General features: G+C 37.2%; 1 protein-coding gene across 1 annotated transcript in view; it reads left to right on the top strand.

Annotated features, from left to right (window-relative positions):
* LOC127422279 (pannexin-1-like) overlaps positions 1–21049 on the top strand; it is a 33804-nt gene that overhangs the window by 4617 nt on the left and 8138 nt on the right. Inside the window, exons 2-3 of the mRNA XM_051665684.1 lie at positions 6668–6792; positions 19428–19636. Coding sequence (XP_051521644.1) covers positions 6668–6792; positions 19428–19636 — 334 coding nt within the window. The remainder of the gene's footprint in view (positions 1–6667; positions 6793–19427; positions 19637–21049) is intronic.

The raw sequence follows: 21049 nt of genomic DNA, 5'->3' as shown, positions 1-21049 counted from the left end.
CTCTAACCTTTTCTTTTTGTTTTTCTGTTTAAAAAGTGTCTTTTTCTTTGTAATTCTTCCCAGAAGGCCTGCACCCCTGAGTCTTCTCTTTACTGTTGTACATGAAACTGGTGTTGAGCGGGTAGAATTCAATGAAGCTGTCAGCTGAGGACATGTGATGCATTTATTTCTCAAACTAGAGACTCTGATGTACTTATCCTCTTGTTTAGTTGTACATCTGGCCTTCCACATCTCTTTCTGTCCTTGTTAGAGCCAGTTGTTCTTTGTCTTTGAAGACTGTAATATACACATTTGTATGAAATCTTCAGTTTTTTTTTTTTTTAGCAATTTCCAGCATTGTTTAGCCTTCATTCCTCAAAACAATGATTGTCTGATGAGTTTCTAGAGAAAGCTGTCTCTTTTTTGCCATTTTTGACCTAATATTGACTAGGGCTGAAACGATTAGTCGACGTTATCGACAACGTCGACAATAAAAAAAATTGTCAACAAAAATGTACATTGGCGAATAGTGGTTTGATCTTAACGTAACATAAGATCATATGAAACTCTAATGATTGCACACAAGAGCAGCACTGCAGCTCGAGCCTGACTGAGGAGAGGAAGAAAACACATCTCACAGTCCAGATGCACTCAAAACTTTCCAAACAGCTTCAGGTGATGTAGATTGCAAAGTATGAGGGAATTATAATGCAAAAATACCAAATAAGTAAATACAGAAGCACTCTTGTTGTGGAATAAGCCGAGCCGGAGCTGACGCTCAGCTTAAGCAAAACTTGTGTGTCGAGCATCTTTAAAGGAAACATCCCGGCATTACATCTTTAATGCAGTTCTATTTAATGCGTTATAGTTTTATTAAAGTTAAAATAATAAGAAAATGCGGTCAGTGCCTCTTCTATGAGTTGCGTGAAGTGTCCCGATCTAAGGGGGAGAGATTGAAACTGCACCCGGCTGCGGTACACTCTGTTGCAGGGACGCTCATCCCTCGAGTGCGCGCTTTTAATGCAGCCAGATTATAATGCGATGGCAACTTATTGAATCATATATGTCACTGTGCATTTCTTATCGTGAAGAAAATTGGCAAACCACAGCTTTATTAATAGGAGAGAGTTTGTTTTTTTGTGAGTTAAAGATGGATTGAAGTGAACAAAAAAGGTGAGAGAGGGTAGTCTTCGCCCCATTATACACAGCAACAAAATATGTTTTTGATTTGTTTTGGCTTGTTTTCCAACATAAATATCTAAAACTCCTTTAAAACAATGTATATTTACTTTAGCAGCTATACTGCAGAAGAAAAAAATTGTTATCTGACAATGTTGAATATAATATTAAAAATACAAATATTTTAAAATATCTAAAAATCCTTTAAGAAAGATGCATTCACCTGTGAAGCAGCATATAAGATATTTAGACTTAGACACTCGCAGAAGTATAACCAAGTGAAAAAATACACTTTCATATACAAAATACACTTATATTTAAGATACATATAAGATATTTAGACTTGTATCTTAAATGTTACTTCTCAAGTAAATGTATGTTGTTTTAAGGATTTTTAGACAATTTTAAATGGAAAAAAAGACAAATACACTTGATAACAATAGGATTTTTTTGTAGATACATTTTTACTGAATTAAACATAATAAAAGTATTTTTTCCCTTTAATTCAGTGAATGTCATTTAGAGTTGTTTTTAAAAGATGATTTTGTCCTCTTTATTGTTAGCAAGCACATTTATTACAACCTTTTAAGTCGGGGCACAAGCTGAATAGTCGGTTTAGAGCTAATGATTAATCATTGCAATAAGCGCCCAAATAGTCGATTAATCGTTCTAATAATCGTTAGATTAGTTGATTATCAAAATAATCATTAGTTGAAGCCCTAATATTGACCTTAAGACATGCCAGTCTATTGCATACTGTGGCAACTCAAAAACAAACACAGACAATTTTAAGCTTCATTTAATGAACCAAATAGCTTTCAGCTGTGTTTGATATAATGGCAAGTGATTTTCTAGAACCAAATTAGCAATTTGTCATGATTACTCAAGGATAAGGTGTTGGTGTGATGGCTGCTTGAAATGGGACCTGTCTAGATTTGATCAAAAATGACTTTTTTCAAAAAGTGATGGTGCTGTTTTTTACATCAGTAATGTCCTGACTATACATTGTGATCAGTTGAATGCCACTTTGGTGAATTAATGTACCAATTGCCTTCCGAAACAGCAAAATCTGTACATTATTCCAAACTTTTGGCTGCTAGTGTGTATGTGTGTGTATGTGTATATGTATATATATATATATATATATATAATAAAAAAATCTTAGTCTTTCTTTACTGTAACTAGATGGCCCAGACACAAAGACTACAAGAGTGCAAACTGACTGAAATCCCAGATGCAGTTTATTGTGCTACACCAATCACAATCAATAATAACCAGGAAAAAAATTATATATGTATTTGGTAGATAATATGGGACTTTTAATTATAAACAAGCCGGAAATACACATGGGACTACTATTTTAAAATGTCAGCACTCCCAGATGTGAACTCAATGACGGCTGATTCACTGAGAAAGTGACTCGAGTTCAAACCGCTAACCTGAGCTCCTGAGTTCAAACGAGCTCTTGTCAGGTGATTCATTATAAAGACCTGGTTCAAAAGAGTAATTTGTTCATGAATCAGACATCATGGCTCGTGCTGTGTTTGTTGTTGCGTGCAGCCAGCAAGCTCATATCATCAACAGAATGGGTGAAAAGCATCGCAAGACACACTGGCGCTCTAAAGATGTATTCAGTAACTCACAAGATGATATCTGACGAAACCGCATATGAGTACACACAACCCAACTGTCGCCAATGGTGACTAGATTTTAAATTATTGTCGCAATCATTTATTTTTGGTCGCATTTGTGACCATTTTAGTCACAGTCTGGAGCCCTGTATTGTGACAGTGTGTAGCCTTTATTGTACATGGCAGATCTTGCTGCAATAACATGATGGAAAAAGTAGATCTCTTTCCATAGAACTATGAGCACCCCTGCTGTTAATGGTGGTGATGGAGGCTTTTCTTTATTTGACATTAACAAACGTAACATAAAATAATTACCATATGACAATAGCCTCCTCCCCTACCCAGTGCAGTTTGAATTCTGTCGCAGAGAATTGAGTTGATTGCATAGGTACACTATTAGGTTGGGCATCGATCATAATTTTAGAAAAATATACAACATAAACTTTGACATGTTACTTGAGCATGTAACTTAAATGTCCTTTTTTCTCTCTGGACAAGTAACGTTTTTACTCAGACACGTGAATGACCAATTTACTTGTCCAGAGGACAAGCACATGACAGTGCTTAATGTCGAGCGCTGTGTAAGATTAATGACTAAAGTCGTAAAAGTTACATTCTTATTTAACTGCGGACATGCAAACAAAAATTGTCCTTTCTCGTTTGGCTGATGAAGGCTGCAATTCATTTATTATCTATGTATTCCATTTTAAGAGTGTAGTCCATCCTTTGACCAAGGTGATGCTGGCAGAGGTCAGTAAGTTGCACTGCAGTTCGACTGTAAGCTGGTGGCAGATTAATTTCTGTTGCAGTCCATCTTAAGTCCAAGTTTCAGGCAGTGTCCAGTGAAGTAACCCATGTCTGATGTTGGTGCTGAAATCAGTCCATCCTCTGTGAAGTCCATTGTAGTTGACTGAAGTGATATCTGGCTGGCACAGGCTGCAGTTAGTCGTCATCACTCATCAACACGTATTAGTGGGAGTTAGATATCGGGCAGGAACGAAGTCGGACATCAGGCAGGACCAGAGCTGGATTTGACAGGCTCTGGTAACCTCAGGATATGTATCCCGAGGTTAAGACAGGGAAACAAATAGAATAATATTACCGTAGATGCCATTCACTTTAAAACAGGATTATAGAATATGAGAAGTGTTTCCAGTTCCAGCAGACCTAACTAATGCAGCATAACTATGAGTTGATAGATAAATTAGGTGTATGCCTTGCTGAAAAAAAAAAAAAGAGTCTTTAGTCTAGACTTAAACTGAGAGAGTGTGTTTGAGTCCCAAACCATATTCGAAAGACTATTCCATAGTTTAGGAGCCAAATAGGAAAAGTATCTACCTCCTTTTTTTGGATTTTGATATTCTAGGCATTATTATCAGGCCAGAATCTTGTGATCTTAGTAAACATGGAATATAGCGTGATAGAAGGTCACATAAGAACTGTGGAGCAAGACCATTCAAAGCTTTGTAAGTAGCTAGAAGTATTTTAAAATGAATACGAAATTTAACAGTAGCCAATGTAGCGACGCTAAGATTGGGCTGAAATGATCATATTTATTGGTTCTAGTCAGCACTCTTGCTGCTGCAATTTGAACTAAATGAAGTTTATTTATAGAACCTGCAGGACATCCTCCAAGTAATGCATTACAATAATCTAGTCTTGATGTCGTCAACCCATCAATTAGTTTTTCAGCGTTAGAAACGGAGAGTATGTGTCGTAACTTAGCATTATTTCTGAGATGGTTTTCAAAGGACAGATTGCTATCAAATATACCACCTAAGTTCTTCGCTGTAGAAGATGAAGTGACGGTACATCCATCGAGAGTCAAATTATATTTTAGCGTCTTACTTTAGAGTTTTTTTGTCCAATAATTAGTACCTCTGTTTTGTTGGAATTTAGCAGAAGGAAATTTCTTGCCATCCAATCTTTTATATCATTGATACACTCTGCTGACTTGGAGGATTGTGAAATTTTGTCAGGTTTTGAGGAAATATAATGTTGGCTATCATCGGCATAACAGTGAAAACTAATTCCACGGTTCCTGGTAATGTCTCCCAGGGGAAGCATATATAAGGAGAAAAGGAGAGGCCCTAAAACTGATCCCTGTGGCACTCCATACTTAACTTCATACTTAATTTTTGTTTGATTTGACAATTCCTCGTTTACACAGACAAAGTGGTAGCAGTCTGCTAAATAGGACCTAAACCGTGCTAATGCAAGTCCATAAATGGCAACATAATTCTCCAGCCTATTCAAGAGAATGTAAGATCTAAAAGCATTAGAAGAGAAATGCAGCCGCTATCAGATGATAAGACCAAGTCATTTGTAACTCTGATAAGTGCAGTCTCTGTGCTATGATGGGGCCTAAATCCTGATGGAAATTCTTCATATATACAATTTTTTTCTAAAAAGCTTGGGAGGACACTACCTTTTCTAGTATTTTCTACATAAATGGGAGATTTGAGATCGGTCTATAATAAGCCAACTCTCCAGGATCATGCTGTGGTTTCTTGATAAGTGGTTTAATAACTGCTACGGTATCTTAAATTTTCTTGGGACATGCCCTAAGGATAATGAGGAGTTAATAATATTAAGAAGAGGTTCTGATATTACAAGAAACACCTCTTTTAATAGCTTGGTTAGTATTGAATCTAACATAATGTTGTTGATTTTGATGTTTTGATAAGTTTGTTTAGCGCTTCCTGTCCTGTGACAGCAAGGGATTGAAGTTGCTCGTGGGGAATAATATGAGACACTGACTTCAGATGTGCTATTGTAGACGGTTGCATAATTCTAATTTTGTTTCTGATGATTACAATTTAATCATTAAAGAAATTCATAAAGTCTTTAATACTGTACAGCAATGGAATTTCTGGTTCAGTCAAAGCTTTATTCCTCACTAATTTATCCACAGTACTGAATAGACACCTAGGATTATTGTGGTTATTTTCTATGAGTTTGCTAAAATATCCATACCTGGTAGCTTTTAGAGCCTTCCTGTAGCTAGAGACACTATCATTCCATGCGCCACGAAATGCATCTAATTTTGTATTCTTCCACTTGCGCTCCATTTTTCAAGTTGCTCTCTTGAGAACATGAGTGTGTTCATTGTACCACAGTGCAGGGTTTCTCTCTTTAATTTTCTTTAATCGAAGAGGGGCGACGCTATCAAGAGTGCTAGAGAAGTCTTGTATCTTGAGAGAACCTTCTCTCTTGTTTAGAGAGAGAACTATTTGTTCACTACATTTTGGACAAGATCTAAACATACGCAAGTTTGATTTAATGAAAAATAGCCTTGAACAGCTCTTATTTATTTTATAGTGTAAAAGTTAAATATGTTTTATTAATGTGTTTAAATGTCATTAAAGTTCATAAAATTATTGTACTTGTAACTAGGCTATCATTTTGACTAGGCTCTAAAATATAAACACTGGAATCTGTACTAACTGTGCTTGAGTTTAGCCACAGACAGGGTTAATAACCTGCTGTTTATTAAAGGAATATTTCACTTCCAATAGTTACACTCCCACCAGTAATCAGGCACTTAGCGGTGAGACTTGGGTGCAGTCAGTCCAGTGTTACCCACAGCTAAAATTTAGAACAGTTTCAGAAATGGTTTATAACGATGACCTGACCTAAAACATTAAAACAGCCCTGCTTGTGTTCTTCCCCAAAAAAACTGAACTCAAAGAAGATAGAACAGTACTATGCTTTTAGTTCTCTTTTCCAGTTAAAACAAAAAGGACAGATGATGTATGATTTGAGGGTTAGCAGGCAAATGGAAACAGCAGCTTGTAAATAAAAAGGATGAAATATTGTAGAAAAACACCACACACATTTGACTCTCCATCTAAAAATTCTGATTTCCATTTCTTCAGGTACGCAGATTAGTTGTTTCTCCCCCACAAAGTTCTCATGGCGTCAGGCTGGTTATGTGGATTCGTACTGCTGGGCGGCAGTACAAACACAGGACACAGGAGGCCTGCCACTCTGGCTGCATAAGGTAAACATACACAAACACGTTCACAACTTGTGCTCTAAATGGGTTGTCTGTGTCACGTGGAATGGCACCTTTTACTGCACAACTTTATTAAAATGGAGCAATGTGAACCTATTCACCTGTCAATGAGTTTCTTCATTTGTTGACACATTTCATGATGGAATAAGAGTTTTAAACTTTGTTGGTTACGCATATTTCCATTTCACAAATTCCATTTACCTCAAGTCAGTCTCCTGTGACAAACTGATCGCAACAGAGTAAAGGAACTCAATCCTTTAAATTGACCTTTAAAGGAATATTCCGGGTTCTGTACAAGTTAAGCTCATTTGACAGCATTTGTGGCGTAATGTTGATTACCACAAAATAATTTGTAAAAGAAGCAACAATCTGTGTTCCAGTGAGGCACATGCAATGGAAGTGAATGGGGCCAATCTGTAAATGTTAAAATACTCACTGTTTCAAAAGTGTAGCCACAAGACGTAAACAATGTGCATGTTAAAATGTTTTATTGTGATAAAATCACTTACTATCCTTTCTGTGTAAAGTTATGTCCAATTCTGCAACATTGTTTGTCATACTGATGTAACACTGCAAATAACACCTGGTAAATTACAATGTCAACAACTTAACAGCTCAGATAATGAACAAGTTTTGACAGAAGAATTAATGTAAGTGCTTTTATAAAATTATAAGCTTCACATTTCTGCCTTTTAAACCATCAAAAATAGGCCCCATTCACTTTCATTGTAAGTGCCTCACTGCTCTGCTCTGCTTTTTTTTTTTTTTTTTAAGAAAAGGGACCATTCAAAATAAATTTGTGGTAATCAACATTATGCTACAAATGCTGTCGGTTAAGCTTAACTTGTATTGAATCTGTTATTCCTTAAAAGAAAATGCAGAACTCATTATCAGATGTGGAGACAGATGGCAAGATGTCATCAAAACTTGCAATTACATTATTTAGCTATTATTCATTAATATTTCAAGATTGCTAATTACAATATTTATAGTAATAGCACATTTATGAAGAAATAGGTGGCATTTTATTAAGTTGTAGTTAGCTTAAGCAGTAGGTGGCAGCATCGCATTTCCAGTAGTGCATTTTACACTGCTGCTTATGTGAATGGAAAAAGCCTGTACATATGAGAGGCAGCAAGATCCGAAGCAAAACTTGCCACCCACTGCATACCGTGTAAAACTGTTTTTGTCAAATGTGGACATGGGTGTGCATAGATTCTATTGGTTATCTTCTATCAAGATGAATTTGCGCTGAAACACTATAGAGCCTTTGCTGTCCAAACTAGTGGTATGCATAATTATATTGTTAATTTTATTGTATACATTCACATTTTTGGGTCACGACCTACCTGTTGAAATCCAGTGCTCTAGACACCTGTGCCCACTGGAAAAACCTGAAAAACAGATCCAGACATTAACAGTATAGTTAACCCAAAAAGGAAAATGTAGTCATCATCGAAACATGATTTTTTCTGGAACACACATTTTTTTTAGTAGAATATCCAAACTGTGCTTTTGCACACAATAAAAGGGGATAGGGACTGTCAAGCTCCAAAAGCACAAAGTATCAGACAGATAGATAAATCGATAGAGTCTCACATTTTGCTGGGAAAAACTTCATATGTTGGTCTGCTACACAATTTCTGACTGTAATTGCAGTGCATGTGGTGAAGTCAGATTGCCAGGCAGGGATTAAATATGCAAATAAGTACTGCACACCTGTGTGTCAGCATGAAGTCCTCTGTCTGGAATTCACCAGGTGTTCCAGATGGCCAGTCCAATCCTGCCTGTGCTAATTCATATATATATATATATATATATACGTGCGTGCGTGTGTGTGGTTGTGTCTGGTGTATCTGCTTAACTGAAAAATTTAAATCATAAAAATCTCATGTTCATATCCTACTGAGGGTGACCCAAGAACTGGACATTTTAGTGTGATAACAGTGCACCCTTAAGCCAGACTCATCCATTTAGGAGAATTGCTTTTCCATTTGTGTACTCTTTAGTCCTTCTGTCTGCTAAATTGCAAGGAATATATTTTGTATCGGTAGGGGGCAGTACAGATACATGGTTGATACAGGGGGTGTAAAATAATGGAAAAGTCTCATGTTTAACTTTGAAGCAGTTACAATTATGATACAATGGTGTGAAATACAGTTAATTGATCATTAGCAGTATGTGTCAGTGATTAAAGGAGTTCTTTTAGCTACTTAATAAAGTCCCAAAGATACCGACCGCATATTTGCTGTTTCATACCAAAAATAGATAGCACACCCAAGGCTGAAATAAAAAACAATATTTAAATCGTCTGCACATTAAGTGGTTCGGGCTGTATTAATTGCAGAAATGTAAGACTTTAAAAAAAAATCCCTAATCACAATGTTTGAGAAATATGAATACAGCGCTGCTTTGCTAGCATTGTAATTACTGCATATACCAAATTCAGCAAAGATCAGCATCGGTCACATCCTACATTTTCTGACAAGGATAAATGGTACACTTTCGAGAGTAGTTGCTAAATAGTCTAATTTGTCAGTACACGCAGTTCAAGACTATGAGGGACTGAAATGAGTTTAACTCTCCCCTAATAAGGGGTTTTGGATCTTGCTCTCAAGAATTAAAATTGATTGATAACTTCCAACAAATGGCTGGAAAAGATTTGGAGTGTAGCACTGCCTCATGAGAACTAAAGTGAGGTACTTCAATTTCTAGACTGTCTGAGTCAGTTTCAGGAAATGTCGAGTACACATTTTTCTTTTCTAAAGTTTGAGGAAATACAGATGGCAATATAAGAACAAACTGTATCATTAACTTTTTTCTTTCCCTGTTACTTAAAGGTGATGTCTTATTTTATGTTAAAGGAGTAGTTCACCCAAAAATAATAATTATGTCATCATTTACTCACCCTTATGCCATCTCATACTCGTATGACTTTCTTGTGCAGAACACAAGCGAAGATATTTTGATGGAATTATTATGTGAATTTATACATACAATGTAAATCAATGGAATCTAAAACTTTCAAGCTCCAAAAAGGACAAATAGGCTGCATAAAGGTAATCCATACGACTCCAATGGTTTAATCCATATCTTTTGAAGCGATATGATCGGTTTTGAGCAGAGACCCTCCCCTAAGGGGAACTTTCAATGTTTCCAAAACCAAGCATAATGTGGCTGTACACTTGCAAGGAGAACAGAGGCCATTCTTTTTAAATGGATGTCAATGAAGAAGATACTTTAGTGTGCTGAATAAACTGCTTTGGGATGGAAATTGCTTATTACTTCATGAATTTACCACCTTTCAGCTAATCTTCAACATGTTTACACTAAACAATCCTTTTAGAGTGAACTATGTGTGGAGTTTACTATGATAAAATTGCTATTTTATAAGAGAAGTCACAGATAATTTTGCTACAGGTAGGTGTCAGTCCCCTCTTCCCATTCATTTGTATGGTATCCACAAAAGTGATTAACTGTTGTAACATGCTGAACCAATCCTAGTGATCCAAGTTGACCGCTACACTGGCTGGGTTTCCATCCAACAATTTTAATGCACATTTTTAAATTGCGCATAGAAATCCTGAATGGAAACGCTTGATATGCGAATACACTCTCAAAATTAGCATAAAATGTAATGTGCTAGGAGGAAATGGATTTTCTAAAGTTTTGTATTAGGTAAAATGCCATCACGGAAATAGATTATTCGCAAAATTACGTGTTTTGACCATTCGTGCACGTGTTATGAGTGTGCGATAGCTTGATGCGAACGAAAGGTCCAACCTTGGCTCACAATTCTTCGTTCATAGCCCTTAGCATTCGGAAGTGTTTAACCCACAGCTGGTCTTTAAACTGGGTCCTGACAATCCGCCAGAACAGTTCTGAGCGTTTTTAGCCCTAATTATATTGCATATTACACTTATTCTGTGGCGTCTCCTGGCAGCATTTAAGAAAACGAGGTACAGTTGCTCCAATCCTGCAAATAAAACACTCTCCGAAGCAAGGAGGACATTCAGCTGCTCCATCATGACAAGGCGGCTCCCACAAGATAATGCGCATGACATAGTGAATGGAAACATGCAACGATATGTATTTTCTGTAGTCGAATTTTTAGAAATGTGCTTAAATGCAAAATATTTCAATGGAAACCCAGCTACTCTCTCTTCTATGATAGAACTGCGGAGGTTGGTATCTCCTTATATAAAATAATATCTGGCGAAGTGCATGTACAGCGCTTTACAAATGCTTCAAAAAAGTGTAATCGAGCTTCTAATCATGATTGCACTTAGGAGACTGCAGATGTATAATACAAGATTTATAGTGAAAAAAGTCACATTTTGGTCTGTTCTCACCAAAAACTGACCATATTGGTTCAGAAGACATGGATTAAACCACATGAGTCTAGAGTATGGATTATCTTTATGCTGTCTTTATGTCCTTTTTTGGAGCTTGGAAGTGTTGGTCCCTATTACTTTCTAATATTATCCCAGCTTAATATGCAGAAGTAACTACAACTAAGCCATTCGTTGTTTGATTTCCCCCGATAAAGCAGGTATTGAACAGATCTGTCGTGATGTCAATTTGATGGCCAACTAGGGAGGCTAATTCGTAATGGATTCCCTCTGAAATTTCCTGTAGGTTTTTATAATGGCAGTTTTTTGTTTAGTTAAATTTACTTGAAAAGCCTTTCACATTTTGTGATCTAGTAGCAAAATCACAAAATCACATAAATAGCAAAGCATACTACAAAGGTGAATTTTGAAGCCACTGTGTTTTTTAAAAATGCATGTTGCTAAAAAGGACAACAGCGGTCCGCTTTGTCAAGCACATAAACAAATCCTTGTTGTATTTGTTGTCCTTACCATTGTGGGGTAAGTTATAGGGCTGTTGCGGCGGCAAATGTTTACCACCCCCTTACAAAAATTGAGAGTTAATGGCAAATTTTCACATGCAAATGAGCTTTGCGTTAAACTTGTGGCAAATTTTCCATTGTTGCCAAAAGTTTGCTGGAAGTTCACCACTAGCGGTGAAGAGCTGCAAACATTTGCGGCAAATCACAGGCTCATTTGCATGTGAAAATAATGAGTGACAAACTTGTGGCAACTTTGCGGCAATTAAAATTTTTTTTGTAAGGGCCGCTGTGGTTAAAAGCCAACCACCGCCGGTGAACGGTGTTGTACGTTGGTTGGGGAGATGGGATTCGCGAACAAATTAAATGTTTATTGTGGATCAAACTTTAAAAAGTGCCAATGAACATGGACTAGAAATTAAACCCTTTAAAATCTTGTTTAAAAATAACAAATAATCCATTTATAGTATTTTGAGGATTGCCCCATCAGTGCTGCGGGAGCTAAAGAGCTGAACACTGATAAACCGAAGTGCTTAGCGGGTTAATCACCCTTTATCAAACACATAATTAGGGGTGCACCGATTGATCGGCCACCGATCTAAATCAGCCGATCTTTGTCTTAAGTCTGTGAATGCCAATCGGCCGATTGTGCCTAGAATCAGGGCCGATCTTTTTTGCAGCATGCAGGGAATCGCACATACACTGCTACTCTAATGTGAGCTTTCTCAGCCCTTGATGCATGACGTGTGGCCTCTGGAGGGTGAATTGTTGGCAATTCTAAGTATTCATGAATTTAAACTTTCAGACGTGCTGTTATTCAGATGAATCTCCAGGTTTGTTTTTAAAAATGTGTAAGAATTACATATGTATGAATATTAAGTTGCCCATTTTCTAGAGTCTCTAGATCTCAGTTGCCTCCACGTCTGAGACCGTCAATCCGTGCATCTTATCATGTGGCTTGTTGAGCGTATTACTGCAGAGACATAGCGCGTGTGGAGGCTTCACACTATTCTCCGCGGCATCCACGCACAACTCACCACGCGCCCCACCGAGAGCGAACCACATTATAGGGACCATGAGGAGGTTACCCCATGTGACTCTACCCTCCCTAGCAACTGGGCCAATTTGGTTGCTTAGGAGACCTGCCTGGAGTCACTCAGCACACCCTGGATTCAAACTCGCGACTCCAGAGGTGGTAGTCAGCATCTTTACTCGCTGAGTTACCCAGGCCCCCATTAATCATAGATATTAATGATTTCTCACTGGAGCAGTTTTAGTGCTTGTAATGGATATATTTTTCTTATTTTTGAACATATCTCTGCTGTGTGTGATGCTTTCATGGTTTTTACTGCTTACCAGTATGTCATAATGACCTTTGATATTGACAACAGAAATACATTTTAGCAATTCACAATTAATGTAATTTTAATGTAATTTTGGTAACTTTATAAAAAGGTTCCATTTGTTAACATTAGGTAATGCATTAGGTATCATGAACAAACAATGAACAATATTTTTACAGCCTTTATTAACTGTGATGTTAGTTAGTAAAATTACAATTGTTCATTGTTAGTTCATACTAGTTCATAGTGCATTAACTAATGTTAACTAATACAACTTTTGATTTAAAAAATGTAATAGTTTATGCTGTAACTAACATTAAGTTCATTAGTTCATGTTTACAGTCCAATTTTTGTTTCATTAGACCAGAGGACATTTCTCCAAAAAGTATGATCTTTGTCCCCATGTGCGCTTGCAAACTTTTGGAGCAGTGGCTTCTTCTTTGTTGAGCAGCCTTTCAGGTTATGTCGATATAGGACTCGTTTTACTATGGATATAGATACTTGTCTACTTGTTTCCTCCAGCATCTTCACAAGGTCCTTTGCTGTTGTTCTGGGATTGATTTGCACTTTTAGCACCAAACTACGTTCATCTCTAGGAGACTGAATGCGTCTCCTTCCTGAGAGGTATGATGGCTGCGTGGTCCCATGGTGTTCATACTTGCATACTATTGTTTGTACAGATAAACGTGGTACCTTCAGGCATTTGGAAATTGTTCCCAAGGATGAACCAGACTTGTGGAGGTCCACAATTTTGTTTCTGAGGTCTTGGCTGATTTCTTTAGATTTTCCCATGATGTCAAGCAAAGGGGCACTGAATTTGATGGTAGGCATTAAAATACATCCACATGTACACCTCCAATTCAGTACACCTCATATCAGAAGCTAATTGGCTAATTGCCTAAAGGCTTGACATCATTTTTCCAAGCTGCTTAAAGGCACAGTTAACTTAGTTTATGTAAAGTTCTGACCCACTAGAATTCTGATATAGACAATTAAAAGTGAAACAATCTGTCTGTAAACAACTGTTGGAAAAATTACTGATGTCATGCACAAAGCAGATGTCCTAAACGTCTTGCCAAAACTATAGTTTGCTAATATGAAATTTGTGGAGTGGTTCAAAAATGAGTTTTAATCACTTCAACCTAAGTGTATGTAAACTTCTGACTCAACTGTGTGTGTGTGTGTGTGTGTGTGATATATATGTATATATATATATATATATATATATATATATATATATACATACAACATATATATATAACTGTAACAGGTAGTTGCTAGGATGAGACTGGAGACGCTGGATCTAATTGCAGGCCTTTAATGAAGATGATGAAATTGAAACAAACAAACGTGAACTCAAATAGCAACAAACAAGAACTGACAAAGAGAGAACAAAACTAGAGGGTATTTATACACACACGGGCTAATGAGGGAATGGAGAACAGGTGAGAACAATGGGGAACAGATGGCAGTGATCAGGGCGGTGCATTATGGGAAATGTAGTCCAGGGGAAACAGAAGACAAAAACCACTTCAAAATAAGAGTCCTTGGAAACGCGACGGAAACACACTGTGACAATGACATTAACCAGCCAGAGTAACAACATAAATATTACCACTTACATCTGCACAGACAATGAAGCAAATGCACAACTGAGCTTGTACTAAATTGCGGGTATCTGCACAGACAATCGAACGAATCCACAGCTGAACTTGAACAAGTTGTTCGCTATGCGTAACTCGCGTTATGAATAGGCCAGTGCCGTAACAGTGCGCTATGTTGCACAAAATCATAAAGTCATTAAAAGAAAAATGAATATGTCTCTAGCATAAAGAATCGATAACACAGTAACAAAGGATATAATACTTCACTATACTCGTTATATGCTATTTTTTTCATGAATTTAATTCAGGTTTTTACAAGGTCTTCTAAGTTGATGCCTGTACGTGCATGTAATTTTACTCTTCTCATCTTGGTCAAAGATTGGACTACACTCTCTTAAAATGGAATACATGGACAATAAATGAATTGCCAGCTAAAGCCTTCAGCCAAATAACAAATGACACTGCATCTGTGTGCACGTCTGGGGTTAATTCAGGATGGACTTCATATAAAATCATTTTGTTTCAAGCCATGACTTGTACTACACATAAATAACTGATATTGTCATTATATTCATGCTGTTTTGCCAGAGGGGAACTGGCCCTTGCGGTGAGCCTGGTTTCCCTCAAGGATATTTTTCTTCATTAACCAACATCTTATGGAGTTTTGTGTTCCTTTGGCTGGCTCACTGGTGCTCTAAATACAAATAATATATTTTAAGGCATAATCTACAATAGGGCTGCTCGATTATGGCAAAAATCATAATCACAAATATTTTGGTCAATACAGAGATCACAATTATTTAACACGACTAATCATTGACTTTGGAAGCATCATGCATTTATTGAACTTTAAAAAAACTTGTCTTTTTAACAGTGGATTTCCTTGAACTTGATATGTGAACTGCGCTGTGTAGGGGAGGAGGCTATTGTCATATACAGTGCATCCGGAAAGTATTTACAGCGCTTCACTTTTTCCACATTTTGTTATGTTACAGCCTTATTCCAAAATGGATTAAATTCATTATTTTCCTCAAAATTCTACAAACAATACCCCATAATGACAACGTGAAAGAAGTTTGTTTGAAATCTTTGCAAATTTATTAAAAATAAAAAAACGAGAAAAATAAATCACATGTACATAAGTATTCACAGCCTTTGCCATGACACTCAAAATTGAGCTCAGGTGCGTCCTGTTTCCACCTTGAACAGTTCTTAATTATTCAAGACTAGTAAACAGTCAGTAATAAAATAACAATAAAAAGCAATGAATAATCAAAAAAAAAAAAAAGAAAATTCAGTGCTTTTTTAACAGCTTTAAAAAAATGTAACAGCAATTTCAAATATTCAAATAAACATACAGAATGAAATGCAACATACAACTACTACTGGTCTTCACTGTATGATTATAATACATTAATACTTTTTAAAGCTACTAACATTATTCAGTCAAGAGCAGTGAGTGTTTTCTCATTTTCTTGTTCTGGTTGTTTGATTATTATAATGACACACTAGACAGCAGCAGGTCTATTAACTTACATTTATACTTACAAGTCCGACATTTTAATACAAATCTGCTTTTTTCTCTGCTGTTTACGTTCATTTTAGACATCACTCTCTGTGTTTACATGAATACCTCACCAAGATGGGCATTTTGGCCGAATTTTAAAATGTATTTGACTGTTCAGGTGCGCATTAGTGCGAGCATTTACGGAACACACGCATGTTCAGCACACACACATATTCCGCCTGTCAGTCAAACAGGGCACAGCTGTTACTATATCACTAGCGAATTATACAATTACGTGCACTGGATTACTTTCAACAGCAGAATAAGAATATTAACTTTCTAATAAGTGACACAGGCCTAGGCTATTACAAATATAGCCTGTTATTGACGTTTTAATCAGTCTGCTTGCCCAGTCGGGCAAGTAAAATTCTTTTTCACTTGCCCCTTCAAAAATTCACTTGTCTCGGATAAGCAGACTAGCGTTAATGTCGAGCCCTGATTAAATATTGTATTCAACATTCACCGATAACAATCTGCAGTAGGCCTATAGCTTCTAAAGTAAATGTACATTGTTTTAAAGGAGTTAGCAACATTTTACTACAGTTGTGTTTTGGCGCTGCTCTTCTGCGTGGATGAATCTCATGGCTTTAGGTTACCTGCTTTGCCTGTGATCACTGGGAGATATTCAAGATATTCAATTAATATTCAATAAATACAAGTAAAGCTCAATCAACAGCATTTGTTGCATAATATTGATTACCAAAAAAAAAAAAAAACAAACCAAAAAAAAAGTCGACTCGTCCCTCCTTTTCTTTAAAAAAAGCAAAAATCTATTTTTCAGTGAGGCACTTACAATGGAAGTGAATGGTGCCAATCCGTAAACATTATAATGCTCACTTTTTCAAAAGACAAGCCACAAGACATAAACAATATGTGTGTTAACATGATTTTAGTGTGATAAAATCACTTACTAACCTTTTCTGTATAAAGTTAAAGCCATGACGATGTAATGTCGACAAACCCTAAAACCCCAAAATAAATGTAAAAAGAACGATTTAAACAACTTTACAGCTCAAATAATACACAAGTTTTAACAGAAGAATAAATGTAAGTGCTTTTATAACATTATAAGCTTCACATTCACAGACTATCTGTTAAAAGGGCAATGGAATGTGATACAACAGCTTGTGCATTTCTGCAATAGCGACACACACACACATATCCAAGTATTACAGCAATTAAACAACTTTGCCAAACAGTTAAGAGTTAAACATGTATCCAGACTGCTGTCGTGACGCTGCTGAAATTGCTGCAGATTCCCCAGCCGACATACACGTGACACAGTAGCCGGCGTAAGGTAAACACGCAAGGACGAATGACATAAGCCTGCATTTTCGTGCCAAATTCGACCCGACAGCTCAAAATATAAGTCATTATTTTAGGCTTACCGTAGTGAATCGGGATATGGCAAGGACAGGGTTTTGAACACAGATTTTATTATGTACTTGCTCAGTTACATTGTTAATTTTTAACCAAAAAATCTTCCGTAGTGCATCCTTAGAGTGTGAATGTTTGTGCCATTATTGGCATTAAACGGATTTGCAAAAATTACTTTTTTCAAACACAGAATCCCACAGAGGCCTTAAAATAACTTGTTATCTTGAGAAAACAAAGACGGAAAAATAATAATAATGCATGGCCTCCATCGGCTTCAATATTTTTGAAAACATCAGTCATTATTTTTGCAATATTTAGGGCCCAAGCACTGAAAGTGCATAGGCACCTGTTGTAATCGTTAGTGTTCTTTTTTTTTTTTATTCTTCTTCTTCTGCCATTGAGTCTATAGCAGCCCATAGAACCATATGTGGGAAAGTTGTGAAATTTGGGACACAGGTAGAGGACAGTCTGAACATTAACTGGAGCAAATTTGGAGTCTCAAATTCAAACTTCACCAACTGCCCAAAGTTTCACACATGTTTATGCTAATAACTTTTGGGCCGTAAGTGCTAGAATCAAAATCTGAATCGATTGTCTTAAATTTTTCTGCCATTTAGAATTTTTCGAAAAACATACTTTTTTGAACTCCTCCTAGACCGTTCGTTCGATTTGCATGAAAATTTAATCAGATCATCTTCAGACCAGGCTGACCAAAAATTAATGGAATTCAAGTTGATTAGTCAAACGGTTCTCGAATAACGCGTGAACAAATTTGATGTAGAGCACGCCAAAGAGGACGTGAGGCTACATCTCTGCAATGCTTTAGCGTATTCACACCAAACGTGGTGTGTGTTATGACAACCATGACCTGAGGGTACCTGCACAGTTTCGGCACAGTGCCACCTAGTGGTTACTAGATATGAAAAATTCATATTTTTGCTTATAACTTCTAAACTGTTTAACCTAAAATCACAAATCTGGGCTTGTTAGATTCTGTGCGGGATGCTGAGTCGAATGATACCAAATAATTTTGGGCGTCGCCCATTTTGAATTTTGTTGTAAAATGCTTTATTTTTCAAACACATTGACATCGTTACGAAACTCGTTATGTGTCATTGGCACAAAGGCCTGAAGGTACTCAAAGTTTTGGGACAGCACCACCTTCTGGTCAAAAGTTATTACCAAATTTTAATAAAATGCTAATAACTTTTGATTACTTTGTGCTATTGTCGTGAGATCCATCTCGGTAGATTCCGTGGGTCATGCCGAGAATGTGGATACCAATTATGCTATGAGTGATCGAATTTCCTGCCATTTTGAGATCCTTTAAAAACCTACTTTTTTGAACTCCTCCTAGAGACATTAACCAAAATCGAATCAGACCACCTTCAGACCATGCCGACAAAAAACCGAACCAAACCGTTTTTAACACAACAATGAATTTGATGGCACGGTGCCAGAATGGTTTTCAGGCTCTGTCTCGGCAACGCTTTGGCGTATTGACATGAAACATTACATTTGTCACCATGACCGCACCTTGACCACACTATATCAATTTGGTGATAGCGCCACCTGTTGGTCAAAAGTAATAAGCTTTTATGTCCCGTTGCAATTGATAATATTCATGGTTTTTCATTTTGCCTAAAACCAGATTGCTTTAATTACATAATTTTTGCCATTGTTGTGCCTAATAATGGTTGATATGCTTGGCCCCTTAATAGCTGTTTGCAGCCATATTTTCCCTTTGGTATCGCAAGTGGTGCAGAAATTATGCACATTAATTTAACAAAGAATTGCTCAAAAAATGGAAGAAAATAATAAATGTGTTGCAGGACACACCACATTCATTTCCTGTAAAATGAACCCCTCTCTTTCTGCAGTTTTTCCCTTATATCCTGTTGCTGGTGGCAATATCGGCATACGTGCCAGCTTTGTTTTGGCGATTTACAGGAGCCCCTGAGCTTTCTTCTGATCTGACCTTTATAATGGAAGAACTGGACCGTTCCTACAACAGAGCCATCAAATTGGCCAAACGCCTTCACACTACAGGAGCACTGGACTCTCTGTCAGCCCGCGTGGACTCACAAAGGTGGACAGCACACACACAGAGCTCCGCAAATGACAAACAGTGCTACTTGAGTTTGGGTTTGCACAGATACAGTGGCATGCAAAAGTTTGGGAACCCCTGATCAAAATTTCTGTTGCTGTGAATAGCTAAGCGAGCAATAGATGGCCTGATTTCCAGAAGGCTTAAAGATGACACATTTCCTTAATATTTTAAACAATTTAACTTTTTTATATTCATCTTTTACAGTTTCAAAATAACAAAAAAGGAAAAGGGCCCGAAGCAAAAGTTTGGGCACCCTGCATGGTCAGTACTTAGTAACACCCCCTGGCAAGTATCACAGCTTGTAAAAGCTTTTTGTAGCCAGATAAGTGTCTTTCAATTTTTTCCATTCTTCTAGTTCTGTGAGATTCTTGGGCCGTCTTGCATGCGCTGCTCTTTTGAGGTCTATCCACAGATTTTCGATGATGTTTAGGTCGGGGGACTGTGAGGGCCATGGCAAAACCTTCAGCTTGCGCCTCTTGAGGTAGTCCATTGTGGATTTTGAGGTGTGTTTAGGATCATTATCCTGTTGTAAAAGCAATCCTCTTTTCATCTTCAGCTTTTTTACAGATGGTGTGATGTTTGCTTCCAGAATTTGCTGGTATTTAATTGAATCCATTCTTTCCTCTCAGTGTTTCCCATTAATTGACTAGACTCTGGTGGCCCGCCACAGTCTAATTTGCCCCACCACGGTCTCATAATGAACCGAAAACATTTTTACACTTCTCATCTAAAATATTTTTGCACTTCTCAGTCTCATAATAACATAAAATAAAAGGTTGTGTTTTGCGCTCTCTCTCTCGTGCGCCAGTCAGCTCCAGTTAGTTCAGTCAGCTCCTCACTCGCTGCTGTAAACTCACACGCTCACACACACTCGCAGATATATGCACTGGAGTATTCCTGGATCCGTCTAACGTTATTTGGTTGAGGAGGACGACAAATCTTTGAGGTAAGTAACGTTAACTAAAATTAAGTGTATTCACTGAATTTATACACTACTCCACACACAATTTATCATCATCAGTGTACAAGAGCAAACAGATAATATTACTGCTGAAGTTAGAATCATGATTAGGGTGACCATACGTCATCTCTCTCGGACCTTAAAGCATCCGGCCGGGATTTCTAAATTTGCGAAAATGTCCGGGATTCGGCTTTAGTTGCATTATGATGTGCATCTGGTCTAATACTTCATTGTGTGTGCGCGCATATTTGCATTGCTTTAACACCTCTTTGTAAGTCCCGCCTTCTCGCACACCAGTTGGTCAATTATAAGAGTCTTGCAGCAACTATTGGCCAAATTCCTGCCTGTCAATCTCTCCGCGAACACGCGAAGCGCTGTTGCGTTCAGCATCAAACAGTTGCTTGACAGTAGCAGCAAATGACATCTGAGTG

Source organism: Myxocyprinus asiaticus, chromosome 31 (assembly GCF_019703515.2).
Source record: "Myxocyprinus asiaticus isolate MX2 ecotype Aquarium Trade chromosome 31, UBuf_Myxa_2, whole genome shotgun sequence".
Classification (NCBI taxonomy): domain Eukaryota; kingdom Metazoa; phylum Chordata; class Actinopteri; order Cypriniformes; family Catostomidae; genus Myxocyprinus; species Myxocyprinus asiaticus.
This window is presented reverse-complemented; position numbering and strand designations above follow the sequence as displayed.